Raw genomic sequence first — 22,817 nt, forward strand, 5'->3', positions numbered from 1 at the left:
AACACTTTTTTTGGGATGGGCCTGAAAAATTTTGGAGGGTTTTGAACCCTTAAATACGGCCGTGAGCTAAATATGTACTCGATGTTAATTTAAAGAGTGATAGTAAACAGAAGGGTGTTTTTTTGCATGCAGGAAGATATAATTTAAGTTTAAATAATTTAGCGTTCTAATCTAGAGTCTATTCAATGTTAATACAAAAAAGGTGCCCCATTTAGAGAAATATAGACTAAAATAAAAAGGTTGTTGGGATACTTTTCCAGGTGTAGGGGGAGATAGGGCATGTCAGTTCACTTTTCTACTTCTCATTTTTTATCTCATAAAAAAATGTAATGAGCAGTTCAATTTTTTACAATAAGTTTCACTAAACCTTTCTCAGCATCTGGATATTTTTTTGAAAATGTCGAACTGATTAATATTTTTATATTAATTTTTTAAATGAACCTTGTGAAGTGAAAAGTACAAAGATCAATGAAATACATTAAATTGATTTTAATTGAGAAATCACCTTTAATTAAAAGCAGCAATAAGCATTCATCATTAGCACACAATTATTTTTTAAAAATTAAAAGAAGAATTATTTATTGAATATTCATGAGAAAATTAATGCAGATTACAGTGAACAAAATATGTGTAAAATGATATACAATGCAACACACCACAATGCCCACACCACATTAGGGGGGGGGGGGATCATGGTGCAGACTGCGCCATCAAAATTTTTAGAGAGGGGGTGTTTTGAAGAGTATTTTTCATTTTTAGGGGGTTTTGCTTTGGGGGAGCATTGAGATATTTAGGGGGGGAGCCATTGCCCCTAGGGAGAGCATCCCTGCTGATATCTGGGAATATAAATGCGCAACTTCTTGAGCAGACGCTGGGAATTGGAAGGATAAGTCATATGTTACTTTTATGCACAGTTACATCAATATTTGCTAGGGGGGAAAAATATTTTTTCTTTATTGCATCGCATGAAACAATTCCAAAAAGAAAAGAATCCTGCTCCATGTATATCCTGGAGCAAAGGAGAGCCAGAGGGGACATGATTCAGTTGTTTAAATTTATCAAAATGAAAGATGTTAGCGAGTTAAATTTTCTCACGGAAAGCAAGACAAGGGGACATTGGTTTTAAGCTATTCAAAACTCAGGCTAACCTGGAAATTAGGAAAATTACTTCTTTAGTTGGGTCGTGGGCACTTGGAACAGCTTACAAGAGGTGGTAATGAGCAAGGGGATGGATAGCTTTAAGAGGGCCATTGATCTTCATTGGAAACTTATAAACTGAGTAGGACCAGCCTAGCTGGGCTCAGAGCCTGTTGCTGGTTGTCACATTTGTATTTGTACATATACCATATTGTCGCCAAGGAGAAACCCTAAGACATCTAATCCCAAAAACAAAACTAAGATATCCTATTGTTGTTCTGAGGCGACGATATATTTCAAAGAAAAATTACAATAAAATTGACATCTTTAAGTTAGTATATCTGTGTTCTAGAATTAAATTTAGAAAATGAAATTAGATAATCTTTGGGAAAAGTTCACTTTTTTTCTTCTCTTTCAATCAACTATTTGTTTTATTTTGTTTCTATGTAGAATGCTTGTTTGGCAAAACAATTAAGTTTAATACAGGAACTTTATTATGGCAAGTATTACATATTTTACTCTTTGAAAACAATTGTCTACAAAAAATGTAGAAGAATATTTGAAAATACAGTTGGTTCTCTGCTTAACGATGCTCTATATAATGACTTTCTATACTTTTCATGGTCTTGGATACTTCACTGTAGTTTTAGAGCCACTATATTTATGGACGATATTTCATGGTCCCTTGAAAGTCGTCAAATAGAGAATCAACTGTATAAATAGTAAGAAAATGCAGATAATGAAATAAATCTTTTGGTAAAATTAATTCAGTATTATTTTAAACAATTATAAAATATACTTTTGCTTTTTTTAACCTAAGTTATTATTATTTCCAAACATGTGTAACATAAAATGAAAGATAGAATATTGTCATATTTAGATTTAAGAGAAAAAAAAGCTTTTTAATTACTTGGGGTTTGTTGGTTCAGTCCATCGTACCCCCGCAAAGAGGTGGACCAAAGTACCCCACGTTCTTGGTCTGAAAAAATGTCATAATTATTTTTTTTCCTATGACAAAAAAAAAAAAAAAAAAAACAAAAACAAATAATTGTGAATTTTACAAACTTACTTTAATAAGGATGTTCATTTTTTTTCTGCAATCTTGATGAAACCCATTAAAAAAAAATAAAGTTGCAGTTTTCTGAAATATTTTTTAATGATATAGCGTTACTCTATCATTCTGTAGATACATAATTTTGATGTTTTGAAACTTTTTGTCTTGATTTTCAGTAACATTAATTTGCAACCCATTCTTTAGGGCAGAACAGGAAATACGACGCAATATATTCTAAGTACAGGAATTGTATTTTGTGCACATTATTTGAACTTTACTGCATTCTATATGAAACAGCATTTTCGTTCATAACAAATTGAGAAAATAAAACCTAAATAGACAATTAGGTGCTACGTTCAGAGGGTGCTTGCGATCACATTCGTCAAAATGCGAATCTGTAATGGTCACTATCAGAACATACGTTTTCAGATTATATTCAAGAATACCCCCTAGAATGAATAGAGCAGGGGACAAATATATATATATATATATATATATATATATATATATATATATATATATATATATATATATATATATATATTCCTTTCAAATGATATAAGTATTTAAACCTGACTTCATATTCAATTTTCTATTATTCAGCATTTTGTTAGGTACTTTCGTTGTCAGAATATTTTACAAACGAAAAATGTAACGTATATGCTGCAGCAAACTAGCTTTTTGTAAGATCTTTGAAGATAGTGTTTCTGTCCAAGGCTTATTATGTTCTTGTTGCAACATCGATAACTTATCTGAATGTAGTTTAAGGTATTGGTAAACAGTAACCAAGTCTGGATCTATTAGTTTTGACCTGAAATGCATGCATTACATTTTAAATCACAGTAACGTCTTATCATACCAGTAAAGTATAGTCTTGAAAGAAACAAGCTGATATGTGCATCACATGACTTCCTTTTACTCCAATTTAATGTCATTTTCTCTTTATTGGCAGTTTTAATGTGATTCAATAGTTTACTCTCTAAAGATCACCACCAATGTCCAAATTGAAACCAGATTTTAAAACAGAATAAATTTAAAAAAACTCACCAAATTTGTCGCCAAGTTGGCGACAAAACTTGGAGACCAGAAGACTGGCGATATATCGCCAAGTGTCCGCCAAATTATAATACCACTTGAGTTTACATCGAAATTAACAATGATTTCCCCCCAAAAAGGAGCAAAAGACCCCCTTAGGAACATCCGAATGCAACCAAAAGGGGAGGTGCACAACTAGGAGTCTAAGTACCAAATTTCAACTTTCTAGGACATTCCGTTCTTGAGTTATGCGACATACATACACACATACATACAGACGTCACGAGAAAACTCATCGTAATCAACTCGGGGATCGCCAAAATGGATATTTCGGGTGTCTGTACATTCCTAGGCATATATCCATGTGTGGTCGGGTTGAAAAATAAACTCAACATTCATTCGGGGGTGAGCAAAATGGAAATTAAGACCGATTTTTGAGTGAAAATTTTTTTGCGAATACAAAACTTCCTTTTTTGTAAAAGGAAGTAAAAAGGTGTAAAGACTCTTATGCAAATTTTAAAAACATTAAGGTTTAAAAAAAGGGAAATAGAAGAGTAGTAATTGCAAGCAAGGGCGCTCATATAGGGGGCAAGGGGCGGTTGAGCCCCCCCCCCTCCCTTTGAAATTAGAACTTCCTTGCTTTTAGTACTTTTTTCTTTGCAAAAAAGTAAAAACATTTTTTCTCCAGTCATTAATGAATAAGTTATTAAAAATGTTAACTTTTAATGTCTCAAATCTGTCCTGAAATCAGTTTCCATGGGGAAAATATCCATCTAAACCACGAGGAAAATATTTGAGCCCCCCTTGCAGCTTTGCATATCGGCGCCCATGATTGCAAGTAACTTCCTCAATTACATATTATTGATTTCAGAAAATGAGGGCCATGGAGGAGGCAGTCACCCCCCCCCCTCCCCCAGCATCCCTAGTAAATCCGCCACTGCCCATTTCCCTCTATACGTGAGTTAAAATTTGACTCCACTTATGATATCAGAGGTGAAACAGGGAGGACATGTTAGTCTACACACAGAAATTTTGGCGCCCGTCACAAATAACTTTTACTGGTCCCCCCTCCATATTGTTTACCCCTATATTTCACCCCTCATTAAAAAATATTGGGCTCTCTTCAGGCTTGGGCCTAGGCCAAAAGGTGCCCCTTCTCTTCCCCCTGCAGCCTAGTCAGAAACTAAGGACCCTGCTTGGAATTGAGTTGTTAAATTTTTATACGTTTTGTGTGGTTGTCAGGCGAGCAAAATGACAAGGTGCCTGCCTAGGTTCTCGGCAACCCTGAGCACAACTAGGGTAGAGTGACCAGTGAATAAACAACACCCCATGAATGAAGACCTCATATTTTTGTCAAAAAATCCGGTTTTAAAATATTTTTCTCAGATCAATTTTGGCAGAATTAACTCTCTTCTACATATTTCCAGAAAAAAAACGACTAGACAATGCTGTATTTATCCACTGGTAGGGTCACTTTTTTTCACTTCACGAACCCCAAAGACCTAGATGCAGAACCATAAAAATTCTCATTTTTAAAAAAATGAGCACATGCACTTAAATTTTCAGGATATGAATGCATGTGCTTTTAATATGCATTCAAGCTATAAATTTTCGATGCTATGAATTTTTGAAAATGAAAGTTCACTTAAGTGCTAATTTACTGGTCAGGCTACCCAATGATATAAAAATTGTTGATATAAATTGTGTTGCGATGCCATGAGCTCTCACCCATTTCAATATGCCACTGTTCATAATGAATTAAGATTTCTCTTACCAAAACAATAAAAATAGTACAATGAAATTTAACTGTTCATTAGTTTAATAAAAATATATGCAAGACTTTCATCATTTTTAAGTTAAACATACATTTAGTACATTAAATTAAACGTGTTTTTCTGGCAGGCCGGAAAGGACCATGCAAGGGTTATTGAACACCCGGTGAACACCATATATTGTGTCATTCAGGCTGTTGTGGGGTAATATGGAAGTAAATTTGTTATTGGGATGTAATATATTTTACTGCATATTTTCAGCGTGATATTTTTTTGTTTCTATCATGGATACAGAAACAAAAATTAAGCTGATAAACACTTGAGCAATGTTTGACAGAAAATAGTGTATAATGTTCTGGTGTTATGTGAAAAAAAAGCCTCAGAAAAAGTCACAAAACATGTAAGCAAAATCACTTATAACAGAAAAGCAAACATTACGATTTGTGTACCAGAAACATATTCGTATAGCAAGAGTACCCTGAAACTCAAATCAATAATTCGTTTTTCTTTTTTTATGAGCAGAAGTGTTAAGGTGTCTATTTCCTGATCAGACATTATGTCTGTACAGATGAATGAGGTCTGAAATTAGTCTACATCACTGAGGGACTCTTTGTGACAGCAGGTGTTAGAGCCAAATAGCATAACAATATAACTGCAAGAGGTATGATGCTGTTCTTATATTAGATGGAAGGTTTGAAATATGCTGCACTCTGATTCATATTTCTGAAACTCAATTTAGCCTCTCTGTATTGGTATTGGTGGACATGATGTGGCACAATCTCAACCCATCTTGTCAGAGTCACACCATTCAGCGATAAGTAAAAAAGGGTTGTGAGTTTGAGTTCACAGCACAATAAACTTATAATCTTAAGCTTAAAGTCAAGATTAGCGACCACAACTTGCCATGTAGCAACAAAGTAAAAAATACTGGTGACTAAAAAGATTTGCAGTACAGTAGTCTCGAAAATCCGAGGTAAGTGGGGCTCACGCCACCTCGGATTACTGAAAACTCAGATTATCCGAAAAATTCTATGGACTATAAGGACATGCACTATAAGGACTTCTTCTGCTATGAAAAGGAAATATTGTCTCCTCGAAAAATTTATCACTCAAATTTCAAGATAAATTTATGTTTTAATTGACCCTAAATGAGTCTTGATTGTTTTTTCTTTCTTGATGTCTGCACGTGCTTGTGTGTAAATTTGCAGAAAACCGATAAGTGCCCTTGATCGTCCTCGAATAACGTTTGATGAGTTTTGTCGTGACATGTGTGTCTATGTGTTAGCGTCCGTAGGTACCTCGCTCATAATACAAAAACCCTAATCATAGAAGGAGAAAATTTCGTATATACAAATCGTATAGCGCCAAGTTTTGCACTTCCCTTTTTAATTGCAATCCAATATTCTAAAAGAGATGTTTATTCGTCCCTTGAGGCAAAACAATGTTTTGATTTCTTTTGATTTCAAGTTATTTTTTGAATCAACCAACTTCTTACTTTCTCCAAGGCATCTCTTAATCCATCTCTAACAGTCAATGAATTATTTCTTGGCGACTGTTATGGACATAAACCTTTCAATATCATGTTATTACCTTATTGTATGTTGTTAGGAAAATTCTACATTAACAAAATATTTCGATTTTCAGATTAAAGTATTTTTTGTCTGTAAAAAGTATACCCTAAAATTGTCAACCAAACGCCTCGAATTAAGCGAAACCTCGGAATTTTGGGACTCGGATTTTCGAGACTCTACTGTATTCCCCATCTGGACTGCCCATCTCCCCAATCCCACCTCTGTTATCATTAGTCCATTCTATCTTCAGCAATTTCAATCCAACAATATATCATCACCATGAGCAGTATGATATGAGTCATATGATCCACAGGGAGAGCCAAATGCAAGTTAAGCAATTGAGAAGATCCAACTTCGTGGTAGACAATGCCGAAAGGTTTTGCTGTTCTATTGCAGACAACACAACGGTAACGCCTCCATTATTGTCTCAGAGTTTGTGAAAACTGGATTTAAAGCAATCCAATGCTCATTAGAGAGTCTTAAATCAAGTCTGCCATTTAGTGGAGTTATTTGCCCCTCCCCCCCTCCAGCGCAATGGTTTTGAAAAACAAAATTGCTTCTACATATACCAGGGCACAATTTTTGTTGCTTTCGGACAAAAGTTGCATTAAGTACACAAAACACGTTTTCCTCCCCTTGGAACATTTTGAAATGACAGGCCTGACTTTGATGAAATTACTTCTGTGGTTGGGTGACACTATTCACAACAGACGACCGAATTTACAACATTTGCAATCAATTTTAGTTTTTTGAAATTTAATTATTTTAAGGAGACTTTTTGATCTTAATTAATTATGGATGAATGAAGTTGTGAGCGAAAGTTTAAATAACAAATTTAGGTTGTCAGAAAACATTAATCTTAAAAATGCAATACATATAATTGCTTGCAAAATTAATAGTTAATTATAAAATCAATGAAAACACAATTTATTATTTATGTACAAACTTTTATTTAAACTGATAATTTTAGTAGCAATTTAAAAGCAAGTTGTGAGGCTACTTTTTTTTGGCTTACAAAAATAGTGGCAAATCTTCTACTCACCATTGGTGACCAGAACATTATTTCTCAACCTTGAATTTTACTTAACCTGTACAATCTGTACAAATATATATGAAAATTTTTTCTCTCATCATTCTCCACTATGATGATATTTTCCACATCAAAAAATAAATGATATGTGTTTAGCTCATTCAACTGCATTTTCATTTCAATAGTTTTAATTTCGGCTCCCGTGAAGGAATCATAAATTTGTATGTACCCCTGACATGGGAGGTGATCAGGACGAACACCAAGAAGACAGATCAAACTCAATTCCACATCATACTCCAACGCAAAAATACTGTTTTCAATTTCAGCCACATTTATAAACTTCAACATTCTACCAGAAGAAGAACGGTAACAGGGATCTCTTTTGGTAAATTTAAACCACATCGAGAAAGAAAAATCCAGAGTCATTTTCCCATTAATATTTCTCAACTCATAGCAACATGCATTGAGAGGACTTTTGAAAATTACCCTGTTGGAATTATCCAAATGGAATGTAAGCACATCTGGTTCGTCATGAAATTCATTGGTTTTAAAAGTTCCATTTGCCACAAGTTCATGATTGCTCACACTCCAAATGCTGTATTCAAAGCGGCAGGTTGGGGAGGTTGTTATGTAATGAAATGGAAAACCGCCAAACCTGAGCGTATGGCCATGGCTTTGTACATTGAACAGCAGAGGAGGTGCGTCGTAATACTGAAAATTCAATGGAATTCCGACCGGATATTCTCCAATTCTTCCCATGTTTTCATACTTTTCTCCTATATGGTAAGGAGTAATGAAACCTAAAGAAAGAGAAAGGAGTGGTTACAAAACAGTAACTTAAAATAGAAAAGACTTAAAACATAATAAACATAAAAGGAAAAATTACGACTTATAAAATCAATAAGACTCTAACAAGGAACTTAAATGTCAAGATGAATATTGAATTAACTAACAAAAACTTATTACAGTCAAGTGCCCAAAATTCAGCAACTTAAAATCCACTGAAGGTAAAAATCAGCTCACAATTTTTTTTCCCCCTCATTCTACTAGTTTTTTCGCATTAGGAGATAAACATCTAAAAATTTTCAACTTCAAAAAAGAGGAGGGCATTTGTTCATATGGTGTGTATATATTTATTATTTTTTTATTTGTCAGCTTATATCATCTCGCTTAATGAACCGATTTTGACGATTTGACAATTGAACTCCCTTGAGTTTTAAAAATATAATGTAACTAGGCTTTTTGCTTATGTTTTGATGTTTTCCCCAATAAAATGTATTGAGTATATCCCTCCTGGGCGGATTTACAGGTTTGGAGGCCTGTAGTAATGATTTTGCAGGAATGAAAGATGATCTCTGGTAATGTTAAGCAGAGTTGAATTTCCATGATTTTGCAGGAATGAAAGTGCCAATTTGGAAAAAAGGATGAATTCAATAGAGTGAATATTACCACAGCAAAAACAAGCATTTAGAATTAGATACATAAGTCAGAATGTTGTGAAATGCATTAAAAATGCTTTCTAATGAATAACAAAATGAAATAACGAGACAAATTCAAAATTACCATTGATTTAAAAATAAGAAAAAAAAATAAATTATTGAAATCTTTACTAATAATAAAGCTGAAAGTCCCTCTGTCTGTCAGGATCTCTGTGACGTGCATAGCGCCTAGACTGTTGGCCGATTTTCATGAAATTTGGCACAAAATTAGTTTAGCATGGGGGGGGGGGGGGGGTGCACTTCGAAGCAATTTTTCGAAAATTCGATGTGGTTCTTGTTCTAATCCAATTTTAAGAACAAAATTCTCATAAGATGGACGAGTAAATTATGAAATTATCATTACGTGGAACCATAACATGGTCACAAGCCAATTGGTGAGAAAATTCCCCATACATTATTTGTAAATATACAGGCGAACCAAAAGACCTTTAAATTTTCTATTACGGGCAAAGCCATGCGGGTACCACTGGTAATAAATAAAATGGGAAGAAGAAAGGCAGCATACGTGTTAAAATAGCTTTCAACTTTCAAAAGCACCAATAGACTGTTTTAAACAATCTTCAGTAAGAATAGGGAGAAGGGAGTTCATGGATCTTTCCTTGGAACTATTTTGAAATTGTAGTTCTATAAACGCAGTTTTAGACGATCTCCGGTAATGTTAAGCAGAGTTGAAGTTCCATGGCTCTTCCGCGGCAGTTGCTCGAAATTAGAACTTCAAAAAGGCAATTGTAGATTGTCTTGAATGTTGAATCTTGTGTGTGGGGGGGGGGGGGGATTTTTTGAGCTTTTATGTGCTAAAAACACAATTAAATGCCATCTTTTGGCAGTTTATCGAAATTGATGCTATAAAAACAATTTTAGCCGACCTTCGATGATGATGTGAAAGGTGGGGGGGGGGAGGAGAGCAGTTCTCGGAAGCTTTTCTTCGGACACGTTTCAGAATTTAAGTCCTAGAAACTAATTTTAAGACTACTATTTTTAAGATGTTTGCGAGAACTGCGGAGAGCAGGATGGGAGGTTGGGGACCTTCATTAGAAATTTTTCAAATTTGCATCTTTAAAAAGGCAGTTTAAGGTGATCTTTGGGAATATTAATGAGATGAGAGGTTCAGGGGCTGTGCACAGGCAGTTTTTTGAAATTGAGCTTACAGAAACTGTATTGTAGATGATTTTTGATAATGGGATTGAAGAAAGAAATTCACAGCTCTACCGCAAAAATTGTACTGAAATCGAGCCTTAAAAACAAAGTTTATGAGTCTTTAATCATGATAAGGGAGTGTTCTTCTGAAAGCTTTTCAAAATTGAAGTCCTAAACACACATACAGGTAACTACCAAAAAATTGGTCACACACACAGAACTTGATATTTCCGGAAATGGTTAAAATGATTCATCTATTATGCATACAAATTCTAGAATTGTCATGAATACTACACTTCTACATATTAGATATAGAAGAAATGAAAAATGATTTGTGAAAAATAGTTACATTATAAGACCAAACTGCTCTATTTTTATCAGTGGAGTCAAACATTATTGAAAGTTTGGTAAAAATCACCTAAAAGTAAATTGAAAAAAATAAATAAAAACTCATTCTAAAAATTATACAAAGCATGGGAGTAAAATGATATGAAAAATTCTACACAAGCTCAAACTTGTTTGCAAAAAATATATACCTAATTTTAGTCAGGCAATGGTTAAAAAAATATATTATTTTAAAACTTTAAGATGAGTTCTTGTTGATTTTTCCAGGTTAATGAATAAGTGAAAGGCTAGAGCATAATGGTCAAGATTCTTACAAAAAAAAAAAATTAAAAAAAATTTTACTTTATCCATTTTTGACCCCCTCTTTTTCATCGCTGTCACACATATTCATCGTACAGATCTGCACTAGTTCCAGAAAAATTCATGATAAATTAAAATGAAATTAAAACTTCAGACCATTTTATGCAACAGATTATTTGACCCCATCTTGTCTTCATTGAAAAATCTTTTTCAATGCAACTAAATTTTGGATGAAATGCATCAAAAAAATATTATTCTTTCATCTTACTATATCTTATTGAACAAATTTAATATTTTTGTTTCCTCCAAAAATTTCGTTTACAAACCCCCCCCCCTAAAATTTTGATGGTACAACTTGCACCATAATCCCCCCCCCCCCCTATGGGCACCCCTGGATGGGGAAAAATAGAAATAAGTGATGGCTTACATTTGGAAATCCTATAAAAGTTACCAACTTTAGAAAAAAAATGCATTTAATAATAAGTCAGTAACCCCTTGTTATATCACTCATTTGGTTACATCACACTTTTGTTTTGGCTCCTGAAAAATTATATACTTAAAAAAAAATGTGCGTGTGTTTTACATTTGAAATCACACAAAAATGTTATATTTCTCAGAAAACATTTTCTTCTTTCTTTGATCAGCGAAAATAACTGGTATGTTTTCCATTATCTAAATTCATTACAATTTAAGCAGTTACTTTTGATTTGTATTAAAACAATAGAAATATTTTAAATTATTATCATTATTTTATTGAAAAGAACAATTAGTGAGATAATTTTCTTTTCTTTTGAAAATCATCTTAATACGGTAATACATTAACCTTTTTGGAGGTGTACATGCCATTAATTTGTATATTATTTAAATCAGTGTGGTCCTATTTTGTCCAACCCAGGAAAACCGCCAAAAAAAAAAAAAAACACTTTTTCGGTAAATTGAAAGCTTTTAGTTAAATATTTGAAGTTTGAAAATGATAAATATTTATATAGATTCTTCCTATTCAAGTACTATTTTAATTTAAAAATAGCATGCATAAATATGTGGGTGATTCTCCAAAATCCTAACATTATTATGTCCTCGTAGACTAACACAAAAGTGTTTTCATTTTTTAATAGTTTGAAATAACTTATCTGATGTTATTCTACTCTTATTAAAACAATAACTCATTAAGTTTTTTCTCCAAAAACTTTTGAATAACCAGAAAGTCACACTTTTGGCATGTCCCCATCCGTTTTTCAAATGGACTTAAATTTTTAAAAAAAATTATATCAACATTACACAAATTCAATTTGAAGTACAAAATGATACCAATAAAACAATTTGCAGGTAATGAGAAGGTAACTTTTCTTTTAATAAATTTTATCATACTGTGCATGGCTAACTTAAAGAAAGTTTTAATATAGCAATCGATTTTTATTTTCATTGAAATGACTGTCTGTTATTTGGAGTGTAAGCTATTCAGAATGATGGACCTGTATGGGACTTGTACTCGAAGAAATTGGGGGTTTCCGTTAAGGAAGGTTTTACATAAATTTTGTTTTGTAATTCAATAACCATATTTTTTGATTTTGACTTCAGTTATTTCTTTATTACTATAGTTACATTTTAAATAACCCATTAAGAAGTTCATTTTGTAATCCTCCTAGGTGGTCCAAGTTCATCAGCTTGCGAGATCGAGATTTTCGCTTCGTGATCGATTGTGACCTAGAAATATTGCAAAGTAGTATTCTAATCTACTCGAACCTAGAAACAAGCTAAGTTTGAGTAGATTAGAATACTACTTTGCGACATTTCTACATCACAACCGATCACGTTGTGATGTAGATCACGTTCCGATCGTCACAAGCTGACGAACTTGGAATAACTGCCCTGGTGCTGCTTCTCAGTCTCTTGCTGCTTGAAAATTTGACCCCCTGTTTTGAAGGTGTAGCATAGTTAAAATGAGTTCCCTCTATTTTCAAGTTCGTAAGTATAATTTTTTTTAGATTTTTTATTTTTAAAAAAATTGTGACTAGAAAATGTCAGGTTTTTGGAGAATCATGCATGTGTATAAACAATTGATTGAAAAATATTTTAAAGTGAAAATACAAATACAAAAGTGATGACCAGCAACAGGCTCTGGGCCCAGCTAGACTGGTCCTTGTCAATTTACAATCCCCAGTGAAGATCAATGGTCCTCTTAAAACTATCTACGCCCTTGCTCATTACCACCTCTTCCGGTAAGTTGTTCCAAGGTTCCACTACCCTGCTATAATAATAAATTTTTCTAATGTCCGTGTTAGCCTGAGATTTAAATAGCTTAAAACAATGACCCCTTGTCCTGTTTTCAGTGCTAAACTTCAGCTGCCTAACATCTTTCATTTTAATAAATTTAAACAACTGAATCATGTCCCCTCTGTCTGTTCTTTGCTTAAGACTGTACATTTTTAGCATTCTAAGCCTGGAATCATAGTGTAAATGAGAAAGTCCATTTTAGCCTTGTAGTTCGCCTTTGAATCCTTTCCAATACATTAATATCTTTCTTACGATAAGGAGACCAAAACTGAACAGCATACTCCAAATGAGGTCTTACCAAACTTCTATATAAAGGCAGAAGAACTTCTTTAGATTTGTTTGAAATAGATCTATTGATAAACCCAAGCATCTTATTGGCTTTGTTACTAGCTATGCTACACTGTTGGCTGAACTTTAAATCCTGACTTATTAAGACGCCCAGATCATTAAAATTAGAGACCTACCGAGCAGAACTTTGGCCGAGTAGCCTAGTACTCGGCCTTTCACTACTCGGCCGAGTACCGAGTTACCGAGTTCTTGGCCTTTCACTACTCGGCCGAGCTACCAAGTACCAATTATGTTTTCAGAAGAACCACCGACAGACATGTGATGAATTTTGAACTTATTGGAATAGTAGTATAGACCTCCTTGTCCATATAATAGTTTTTAAAACTAAATTCCTGCTGAAATTTAATTACGTATTATATAAACAATTTTGTTTGTGTCAAAAATTTTACAAAAAAATGATTTTTAAAATTAAAAATAAATAAATAAAAGGTATGATCAATCAAGTTGGAATTAAAACGAATTACAGTAAAATCCCTCTAATGTGGACACTAACAGGACAATTTTTTTGTCTGCAATAGAGAGGTGTCCGCAGGACAGGTGTTTAATAATGTTATTTGCATTGGAACTGGGGAATGAAAAAAGAGGGGGGGGGGGTCCGCATAAGAGGGGTGTCCACCTTTCAGGGGTGCCCGTTAGGAGGAGTTTCACTGTATACCAATCAATTATAGTTCTAGTGCAACAAACAAATAATTTTTAAAAGCAGATAAAACAAATGTGCAGGAACACTGCAGACAGGTGTTTTGCCCCCCCCCCCCCCCCCCCCCCCCCCCCCCCCCCGTTACAAGGAACGTCTTTTTCAGGGCATAACATGTGAACTAAACAATGTAAAGACATTCGACAAAAAAATCTGACTTTTGTCGGATGCCTTTAAATCCATGAGCTCCCATTTTGTGCATTGAAAAAGGAATTCCTTGTAACACCAAAACACGTGTCTGCAGTGTTCTTGCACTGTGCTTTTAACGTTGCTTTATTTCCTTTTATTTTTTAAGCAAAGGTATTTTTATATTTTTTATAACTAATTTTTGTTTGTAGCAAAAATCCATTTTTAATATAAAAATTCCATATTTTCTATACTTGCCTTTTTTGCATAATTTTTAATGAATAAGTTTTACAGTAGAAGACCGTTATAATGCACACCTTGGGACCAGAGCTTTTGCGTTATATAGATCATTTCACAAATTTTGAAACTAATATTCAGGATATATCTATATATTAGCACTTCAGAAGGAGTTTGATCTGCAATGAGTATTAAAGCACCAATATTACAATTAGTTATTCACAAATAAATATGTTTCACAATCAAAATCCTGCACTTCTGCTAGCTTCATCATTTGCATAACAGCTACGTTTTCAAGAGCCATCTGCTGGTATTATTATTTTTTTTACTGTGAACACTAATTTTCATTTTAAAACTTTGAATTAAGATGGAAAGATGAAAAACGGTTTCAAAATTTAATTTTCCTAACAATTTTTATGTTTGCAAGACAAAACAGAGGGAGTTTTTTAACTTCAAAAGGGTTGGCAAGGTTTTGGACACTACGGTAAAAACCAGGGTAAAAACCCTGGTTTTTACCGTCCTGTCCAAAACCCTTGTGTCCAAAACTGTCCGAAAGTGTCCAAAACTGTATTTTTATAAAAATTGCATTCTGCGAGAAAGCATCAAAAACAGAATAAAATGAATCGAAGTAATTTTTTATATTGAACATTTATTTAATGGAGAACATTCAATTTATTTATGCAGCTGACTTGAATCTAGAGTCATTGAAGTTGAATTATTGATCAAAATTTCAATTTTTTCGCATTAGTTTTTTTTTTTTTTTTTTTTGATAATAGCAACCAAATTTTCCTTTGTTAATGCATGTGTGCAAATTAAAGCAGGATTGGCAAGTTTTTTATCATCCTGTCCGAAATTGTCTAAAACTATTTCTTGAGAAACTATATTTTGTGAGAAAATATCAAAAACAGAACAAAATGTGTCAAAATTAATTTTTTTTTTCACTATTTAATATATTTATTCAATGTGAACATTCAAGTATAAATATATATGTAGTTTAGTTATGCAGCTGATTTTAATCTAATTATGTAGATATTAAATTCTTCATTAAAAATTTCAATTTGTATGCAGGAGTTTTTTTTCCTCCATAAACCAAATTTTTCGACATTTATGCATGTGTGCAAAATGTGTTCAAAATACAGTGCAATAATTGACTTAAATGCAATAAGTTACAATTTTTTGTTGTTTCAGAATGTATCAAAAAATATGAACTAAAAAAAGTATAACACAAGTTTTACAATATAAGTGTTTAATCAGTTTCTTGTTCTTTAATCTATGATTTAAAAAATAGTTTTTGTTAAAAGATGGTGTAAAACTTATTTGCAAAAATAATTCAAAAAATTAAGCTTTTTTTTCACCTAAATATTGCACATTTAATAATATTATATTCCTTTCAATTATAAATGGAACTGAAATTAGTTGTCTTGGTAGTGTTGTGAATTTCCTCTCATAACTCTACCAACTGTTACAAAAGGAAGTTTTTATGTAGTAGTTATTGCCAATTTTTTTAAAATGACATTTTAGAAAAAAATATTATTAAAAACTCATTAATTAAACATCGGTTATGTCTATATTTGTGCATTACGAATATTGCAGTCAATACGACTTGATTAGATTACACCCCTTTAACTTTATCTTAGTTTTGGTCAGTTTAAGACAGTTTTAGACAGTTTTGGACGGTAAAAACCACCTGTCCTGTCCTAAACCAGTTTTGGACAGTCCAAAACCCAACCCTGCTTCAAAACCTATTGTTTGCTTCTGAAAAGTTGTGCGGTGTATAGAGAATTGCGTTACATAGGTCGGCGTTATAACGGTCTTCTACTGTATTAACTTTGGGAACATTAAAATAAAGATTTATTCCATTGAAGCATTACAAACTTCATTATTCTCAAAATTTAAATTTGACTTATAAATATTAATTGTAAATGATTGCAGAATATAATGCTTGCTCTTTTTTTATAAATTTTAGCATCTGTCTTGGACAATATTCAATTTTTTGCAACTACTCGGTATTGGCCGCATGTCTGATCAGAATTTGGCCGAGTACCGAGTACTCGGCAAATTGGCCGAGTACCGAGTAGTTACCAAGTACTCGGTATGTCTCTATTAAAAATAATTAAGTAATATAATAGTAATAACAGTAAAATAATTTTTTCATTTTATAAAAATAATAATTTTCATAAAATGAAAAAATTAAGATCAGTTGAAGTTTATATAAGTGTAAAATAAATAAATCAAATGAGAGTTAATAAGTTATAGTGTATGTAATAGCATTTATAGAAACAATCACATCAGCTGTGCATTTTGAGAGGTTTATCTGTGATGTATTCCCATAATATATGCATGTTTTAAATGGTTGGACTCTCTCAAAACATTGAAATCATATTTAAAAAGAAAAACTACTTGATATTAATAAAGGAAATGTTGACATGAAGTGAAATCTGTTCTTGTAATACAAATGTGTTGACCAGCAACAGGCTCTGAACCCAGCTAGGCTGTTCCTAGTGAATTTATTAGTCCCCAATGAAGATTAACGGCTATTTTAAAGCTATCTACCCCTTTGCTTATTGTAGTCTCTTCCAGTACACTGTTCTGAGTATCCACAACCCTACTAAAGTAGTAATTTGTAGGACATTAACATGCCCATAAAAACATGCAGAGTACATAAATATTTTACTATGGGGTGACATCTATAAAAACTCAAAAAATAAACAGCAAAATGTTTTTAGTCTATAAATCTTCGTTTTGTATGTATGTCTCCAAGCATTTCTTTTGACTTTTCCATTGAATTTAATTTCACCTATTGTAATATATAATAGCGTAATCACACCCAATAGCTTATTCACATTGTTAAATTTTATTACTTTTAAGTAAATCATGATCTAAAATTAGTTGCACGAATCTGCAGTTAAATTTTTTTTTGGATTTATTAAATTCTAAAGTTAACAATCATTCTATTTTAATTAAATGATCAATTCATAATATATAATGTTTTTGAATTATATACTAATTTTATTACACCATAGCAATAAATTTATGTGTGAATAATTAGTTGATTTTTCATTTCGTCCAATTTCTTCTGACACCCCCGACTTTTTACAAAAAAGTAGACAAAATACCAACCCTGACCCAAATAGTTTAAGTTTTATGACCTCAGTTAGATGGCATTTTCGGATACAGTAGAAGACCGTTATAACGCCCATCTTGGGACCACAGCTTTTGCGTTATACAAGATTTTGCATTACATAGATCATTTCAAAAATTTTGAAACTAACATTCAGAATATATCTATATATTAGCACTTCAGAATGAGTTTTATCTGCAATGAATATTAAAGCACCAATACTACAATTAGTTATTCCCAAATAAATATGTTTCACAATCAAAAGAAACTAGCACATGCTCTTCTGGAAGCTTCATGGTTTGCATAACAGCTGCATTTTCAAGAGCCATCTGGTATTTTTGGTTTACTATGAGTACTAATTTTTAATTTAAAAGCTCTGAAACATGATGAAAAGATAAAACACTTTCAAAATTTAATTTGCCTAACAATTTTTATTTTTGCAAAGCAAAACAGAGGGATTTTTTAAGCTTCAAAACCTATTGCTTACTTCTGAAAAGTTGTGCAGTTTATAGAGAATTGCGTTATATAGGTCGGCGTTATAAAGGTCTTCTACTGTATCACATTTTTGTGCTGTCTCCTGACAAATGGGATATAAAGAGTAGTTACTGTATTATAGAAGTTTCAAGACTTATGTCTAACCTCCTTTTAAAAACTCTTCAAAATTGTAGATATGAACACGATGTGATTGCAGTCCCAGCAGAAGAAGATTTTCATTGACATTTGCAGAGTTACAGGTATTGCCAAACACATTACGCTTGATTTCCAGAAGGACTTTAAATTCCAGAGGACAAACACTGAAAACAGCAATGTTCACTAAGACATCAGACTTTTTCTTAATAGGCAAATTTTTTTCATGGGGATTGAGTATAGATGTTAAAGTGAACTCATCAGCATAACCATTCCAGTCAATATACTTAAAGCCAAAGCTACAGTTTGTGCGCTTCACATACAGATTTTTTAAAAGCTTTCCCGACATTAAATTGTGCTTATTTATCCAATTATCTTCTGTGATTGACAGCATAAAGCCAGAGAAGCATACACAAGGATTGAACCCACATTCACATGCCTTAAATGACTTGTAAGTAGGGAAGCCGTAGGTTATGACATCTGCTACTTTCTTCCTGGCTTGTGAGGGTTGAAAGTCATAAAGAGCACTTGGATTTGCATTTTTCCCATAAATGCAGAAACACTTTTTATAATTGTCCAGATGAAGCAATCCATTTTCGTACACGATAGGTTTCGATGACTTTTTGTGCCATGCTTTCTTGAAAGAAATGTGTTCTGAACGAATTAGTTTCGATATGATCTTTAGACTAGTTCGATATGCAGAATGTCCATTTCCAAGTTCACGATCTCGCAAAGAATAAAAAATTGAACAATTTTCCTTTGACGAGATCATCGTTACTGAACTAATAAAAACATTCAGTCATAAAAAAAAAATTTTGGCAATTCAATTAAATTGACGTGATTTACTTTCGAAACAAACATCTATTATGACACTCTATATGTTTTTCACAGTAGCAAAAATTACGTACGTTGATTCATGAAAAGCTGTATTTTTAATTGTTTTTCATTTTCCAAAGAACATTGGATTTGTAATACTGGCGTCTACATTGCAAATTGTTCAACACTTTAAAATCGTTAACCTCTAGCTGAAAGTCCATGCTTAAACAGCACACACCATTGTTTACGTTTGAACCGGTTGTGCGATAGTAAAGAAAGCGAATCTTCGTCCTTCGTGCACATGTTTCTAATTCTTCGACAATATGTGCGCATCCCAAGCTGTAAAAACGTTTAAACGTATATATTTTAGTCTTGAGTGGTTTTTGAAGTAATATAATTGGTTAACGTAGTAACTGCACCTTAATGAAGAACAGAGAACATGATTTATGTTCTTTGGCTTTGTTATTGTAAACTTGAAAACCATATTGGTCGCGTTCGCCGAACCTCACCGGTCTACCTATAAGTAACCAGTTACTAACCGCGGCGTTCTATGATCAACCGGTTACCGCAGCGGTTACCATTCTAAGCAGTTGATTGGTTGACTGGAGCAGTGATCATTAACTGTCACCTGATTAACTAACCGGTCGCTCTCGGTCGTGCTCGTCGAACGCACTCATTGTGTAAAACATGGGTGGCAGAACAAAGCGTTAGTGTTGAATACAAACTGAAATTCCAACGATGAATTACTTTATCAGGACTGCATTGCTCATGCGGGGTGCTGGAATCCAATAAGATCACCTTTTCTTCATAAAAAGACATTTATTTCGCTAAAACTACAAGAGAACTGCAGAGCCAAAAATATCTAGGCATTACAGCGCCTTTTTCAAACTCCAACTGATTTCAATTTAATTTTAGTGTTTTGACAATTTCTCGTGCATCACAATTATCATTCACGGGAACTCTCTTCACTTCTGTTCCCAACAGTTAGCGTCTTCGGATGTTTTTTTTTTCTACGGTGAACGTAATTCGGAAAAAAAAAAAGGGTTTTCAAATTTATACCAGGGTTAAAAGAGTGAGCGTCCCATCAATTTAAAGCATCATTAAATTTTAAAATCATTTCTGACTAAAAAAACTCAAAATGGCTAAAAAAAATTTGGTGCCCAACATAAAGCGGGCCATATGCGGCCCGCAAAGCTGTTCCATGTGACCCATGCTCAATGCCACGAACGGGAAAAATTATGTTCTGGAAGCTTTTAAAAGGAAATGGTTACGAACCAGTGGCTTTGAAGAAACGCACTTTTGAAATGCTTCATCTCAAAGGAAACTACTTTTTCCTCACAAAATAGATAAAGTTGCAAATGTGGTACCCATTCTTTCCGACTCCCGGAGGAAGCTCGTGAACGGTTTTTTCCCCGTTCTAAATTCATTACGACACGTTTCAGTTCAGTTCTCATGTTTTTCATTGTCTAAAATTATATGTAAATAATCAACAGTGAAATTTTCTAAGAGTTGGAAGAAAGTATATCAAAATTGAACATAGATTATATTCTAAGAAATAGAAGAATAAAATCTCACATTGCTAGCATAATTTACCAGTTACAAATCGCATAATTTACCAGGTCTTCTATAAAATTCTACTTAAGAGCAATTACATTATTAGTGAAAGACGTAAAAATTTTTCAACGTATGTACTGAAATAACAAATTGAACCACATTTCATTAGCTTGCCAGTTTTTTCTTCTAGGCAAGCGCTCTACGATGAAGCCCAAGGTGAAAAAGAAGGGGAAGGACGAAGGATCCCAGGACAGCGGCGTAGTGGCCCTTGTCAGGGCCGGCGGGTTTCCCGTCAACGAAACCGCCCCGGGGGGAAATCGCTCCTCTCTTTCCGATGACGACAATTCAAACCACAACATGGACCTCTCCGACACGGATTTCTTCAACAAGCTCTATTCACATTATTCATATGAGGATGGGAACGTATTCTTGGAAATTTCAGAGTGTAAAGACCTCGATAAATTAAAAGCCATGGCAACCACCTTGCAAAAGATGAAGAGCGATATCCCGGAGGAACTCTATACTGATTTCCGATTTCCAGAATTGATGAACAACCTGATTTACTGCCAAGAGAAACTCATCACCCTGCTTGAAGAGACGCTCTCCAAAGAAAGGAAAGCCCAGACCCCCCACCCAACTGAGCCTCTTCGGTCCACGCCCGCAAGACCATCCTTCGCCCAAGCGGTCAGGAGACCCATTCCAACTCCTCGCCCCACGATCTCCATCGTCGGGGCGGATAAACCCACAGCCCTCCTAAAGGAAATCCAGAAGGAAGCTGCAGTGAAAATCAAAGCCTCAGTTGTCAGAGACGCCATAAAAATCTACCCTGAAAATGACGAAGATTTTAAAGCAGTGAAGAAATATTTACAAGATCATAACCTGCCAAACTACTCAGATAGGACGCTTGCTGAACGCCCGATTAAGATCGTCATAAGAGGCCTCCCAGCAGACTTTCCCACCGAGGACTTAGAAGCCGACCTCAAGGACCAGGGGTTTTCCCCGGACAAAATCATACAATTCACCCGAGGAAAAGACTTGAATTTTGCCCCCCTCCCACTCTTCCTGGTGTTTCTCCCGAGGACCACGAAGAACTCTTCCATCCACGACCTAAGGTCCATCTCAGTTTATCGAGTAAGGACGGAGCTGCCCAAGTCTAGGAAGGGACTCGTCATCCAATGCTACCGCTGCCAGCGTTTCGGACACAAAGCAGCCTCCTGTAACCTCCCGCCATCTTGTGTTAGATGCGCTGGGGACCACGACAGCCGAGCCTGCCCGGCCTCGAAGACGGACCCGCCAAAATGCAGGAATTGCTCAGGAGAGCATTTCGCCCTTTCACGTGATTGTCCCCGTCGGCCCAAGCCACGCCCTCCAGGCGACGACAAACCTATCAAGACTGCCGTGAGCACCTTACCCAACAAGCAGACCAATGAGGAGCCTCCTAAACAGCAACCTCTCCCAGTCAACCTGCCGGAGAAAACCCCCAGCAACGATGAAGCTCCCACCACCCACATCAGCCTTTCGCTCAAACCCTGCCCGCCGTTCAACGTCAGAGGTGTCTGCAACTCTCCTCGCAGCCATGTTCCTGCTGAGTCACCCAGCCACTAGCCCCGCTCCCTTGCGTCGGCTCTTTCGGCTGCCCCCCCTTCTCTCCCTTTCCCCTGCTTTCTCTCTTTTCAGATCACACCATTCTTCATGCCAACTCCTTCAACATGCAAATCCATCATCCCGCGTAAAAGAACAATTGTTCTGGCGCGACGCAACCTCCCGATCTGTATCTGTATCTGTATCGTTAGCTTTGCGCAGAGGCAGTGTCATAGCCAATGAGGTTCTACCGAGGCGTGACTATTGCTAGTTGAAAACTTTTCCCAATACCCCGCCATGTCGACGTGAAATATCGTCGGCATAGGCAATTTTTGGGAACCCTTTCGGGGGTTTGCAATTTGAAAGTTAGAATCTGCAAGGTGGTGGTATACCATCATGTGCAGCGAAGATGTTAACAGTGCCCTCCTTCCCGTTATTCAGAAGCGTTACAGTGCAGGGTTTCTCAAACTTTTAGGCATCGCGACCCCCTTTTTAGACTAAGCATTTGGCGACCCCCCAAAGTTTTAATTCTATCTAAACCCAAAAGCTACAACTAAAA

At 34.6% G+C, this 22,817-nt stretch overlaps 1 protein-coding gene and 1 non-coding gene across 3 annotated transcripts; one reads left to right on the plus strand and one right to left on the minus strand.

Annotated features, from left to right (window-relative positions):
• Positions 1–1,744: 1,744 nt before the first annotated feature.
• LOC129227934 (DDB1- and CUL4-associated factor 17-like) lies at positions 1,745–19,346 on the minus strand. Of its 2 annotated transcripts, XM_054862556.1 has the most exons (3): positions 18,320–19,346; positions 8,255–8,399; positions 1,745–1,848 (listed from the first exon to the last, which is right to left on the minus strand). In XM_054862556.1, exons 1-3 carry the CDS (start codon positions 19,077–19,079, stop codon positions 1,845–1,847), a joined length of 909 nt encoding a protein of 302 aa, XP_054718531.1. In that variant the 5' UTR covers positions 19,080–19,346; the 3' UTR covers positions 1,745–1,844. The 2 variants fall into 2 exon arrangements, with proteins under 2 accessions (XP_054718531.1, XP_054718530.1); XM_054862555.1 differs by lacking the exon at positions 1,745–1,848 and having other exon boundaries at positions 7,550–8,399.
• A 3,122-nt stretch (positions 19,347–22,468) lies between these two features.
• On the plus strand, positions 22,469–22,609 carry LOC129228795 (U4 spliceosomal RNA). Its single transcript, XR_008580979.1, has one exon. It is a non-coding gene; the product is annotated as a U4 spliceosomal RNA (small nuclear RNA).
• The last annotated feature ends 208 nt before the right edge of the window (positions 22,610–22,817 follow it).

The sequence above is a fragment of the Uloborus diversus genome, chromosome 8 (assembly GCF_026930045.1).
Source record: "Uloborus diversus isolate 005 chromosome 8, Udiv.v.3.1, whole genome shotgun sequence".
Classification (NCBI taxonomy): Eukaryota; Metazoa; Arthropoda; class Arachnida; order Araneae; family Uloboridae; genus Uloborus; species Uloborus diversus.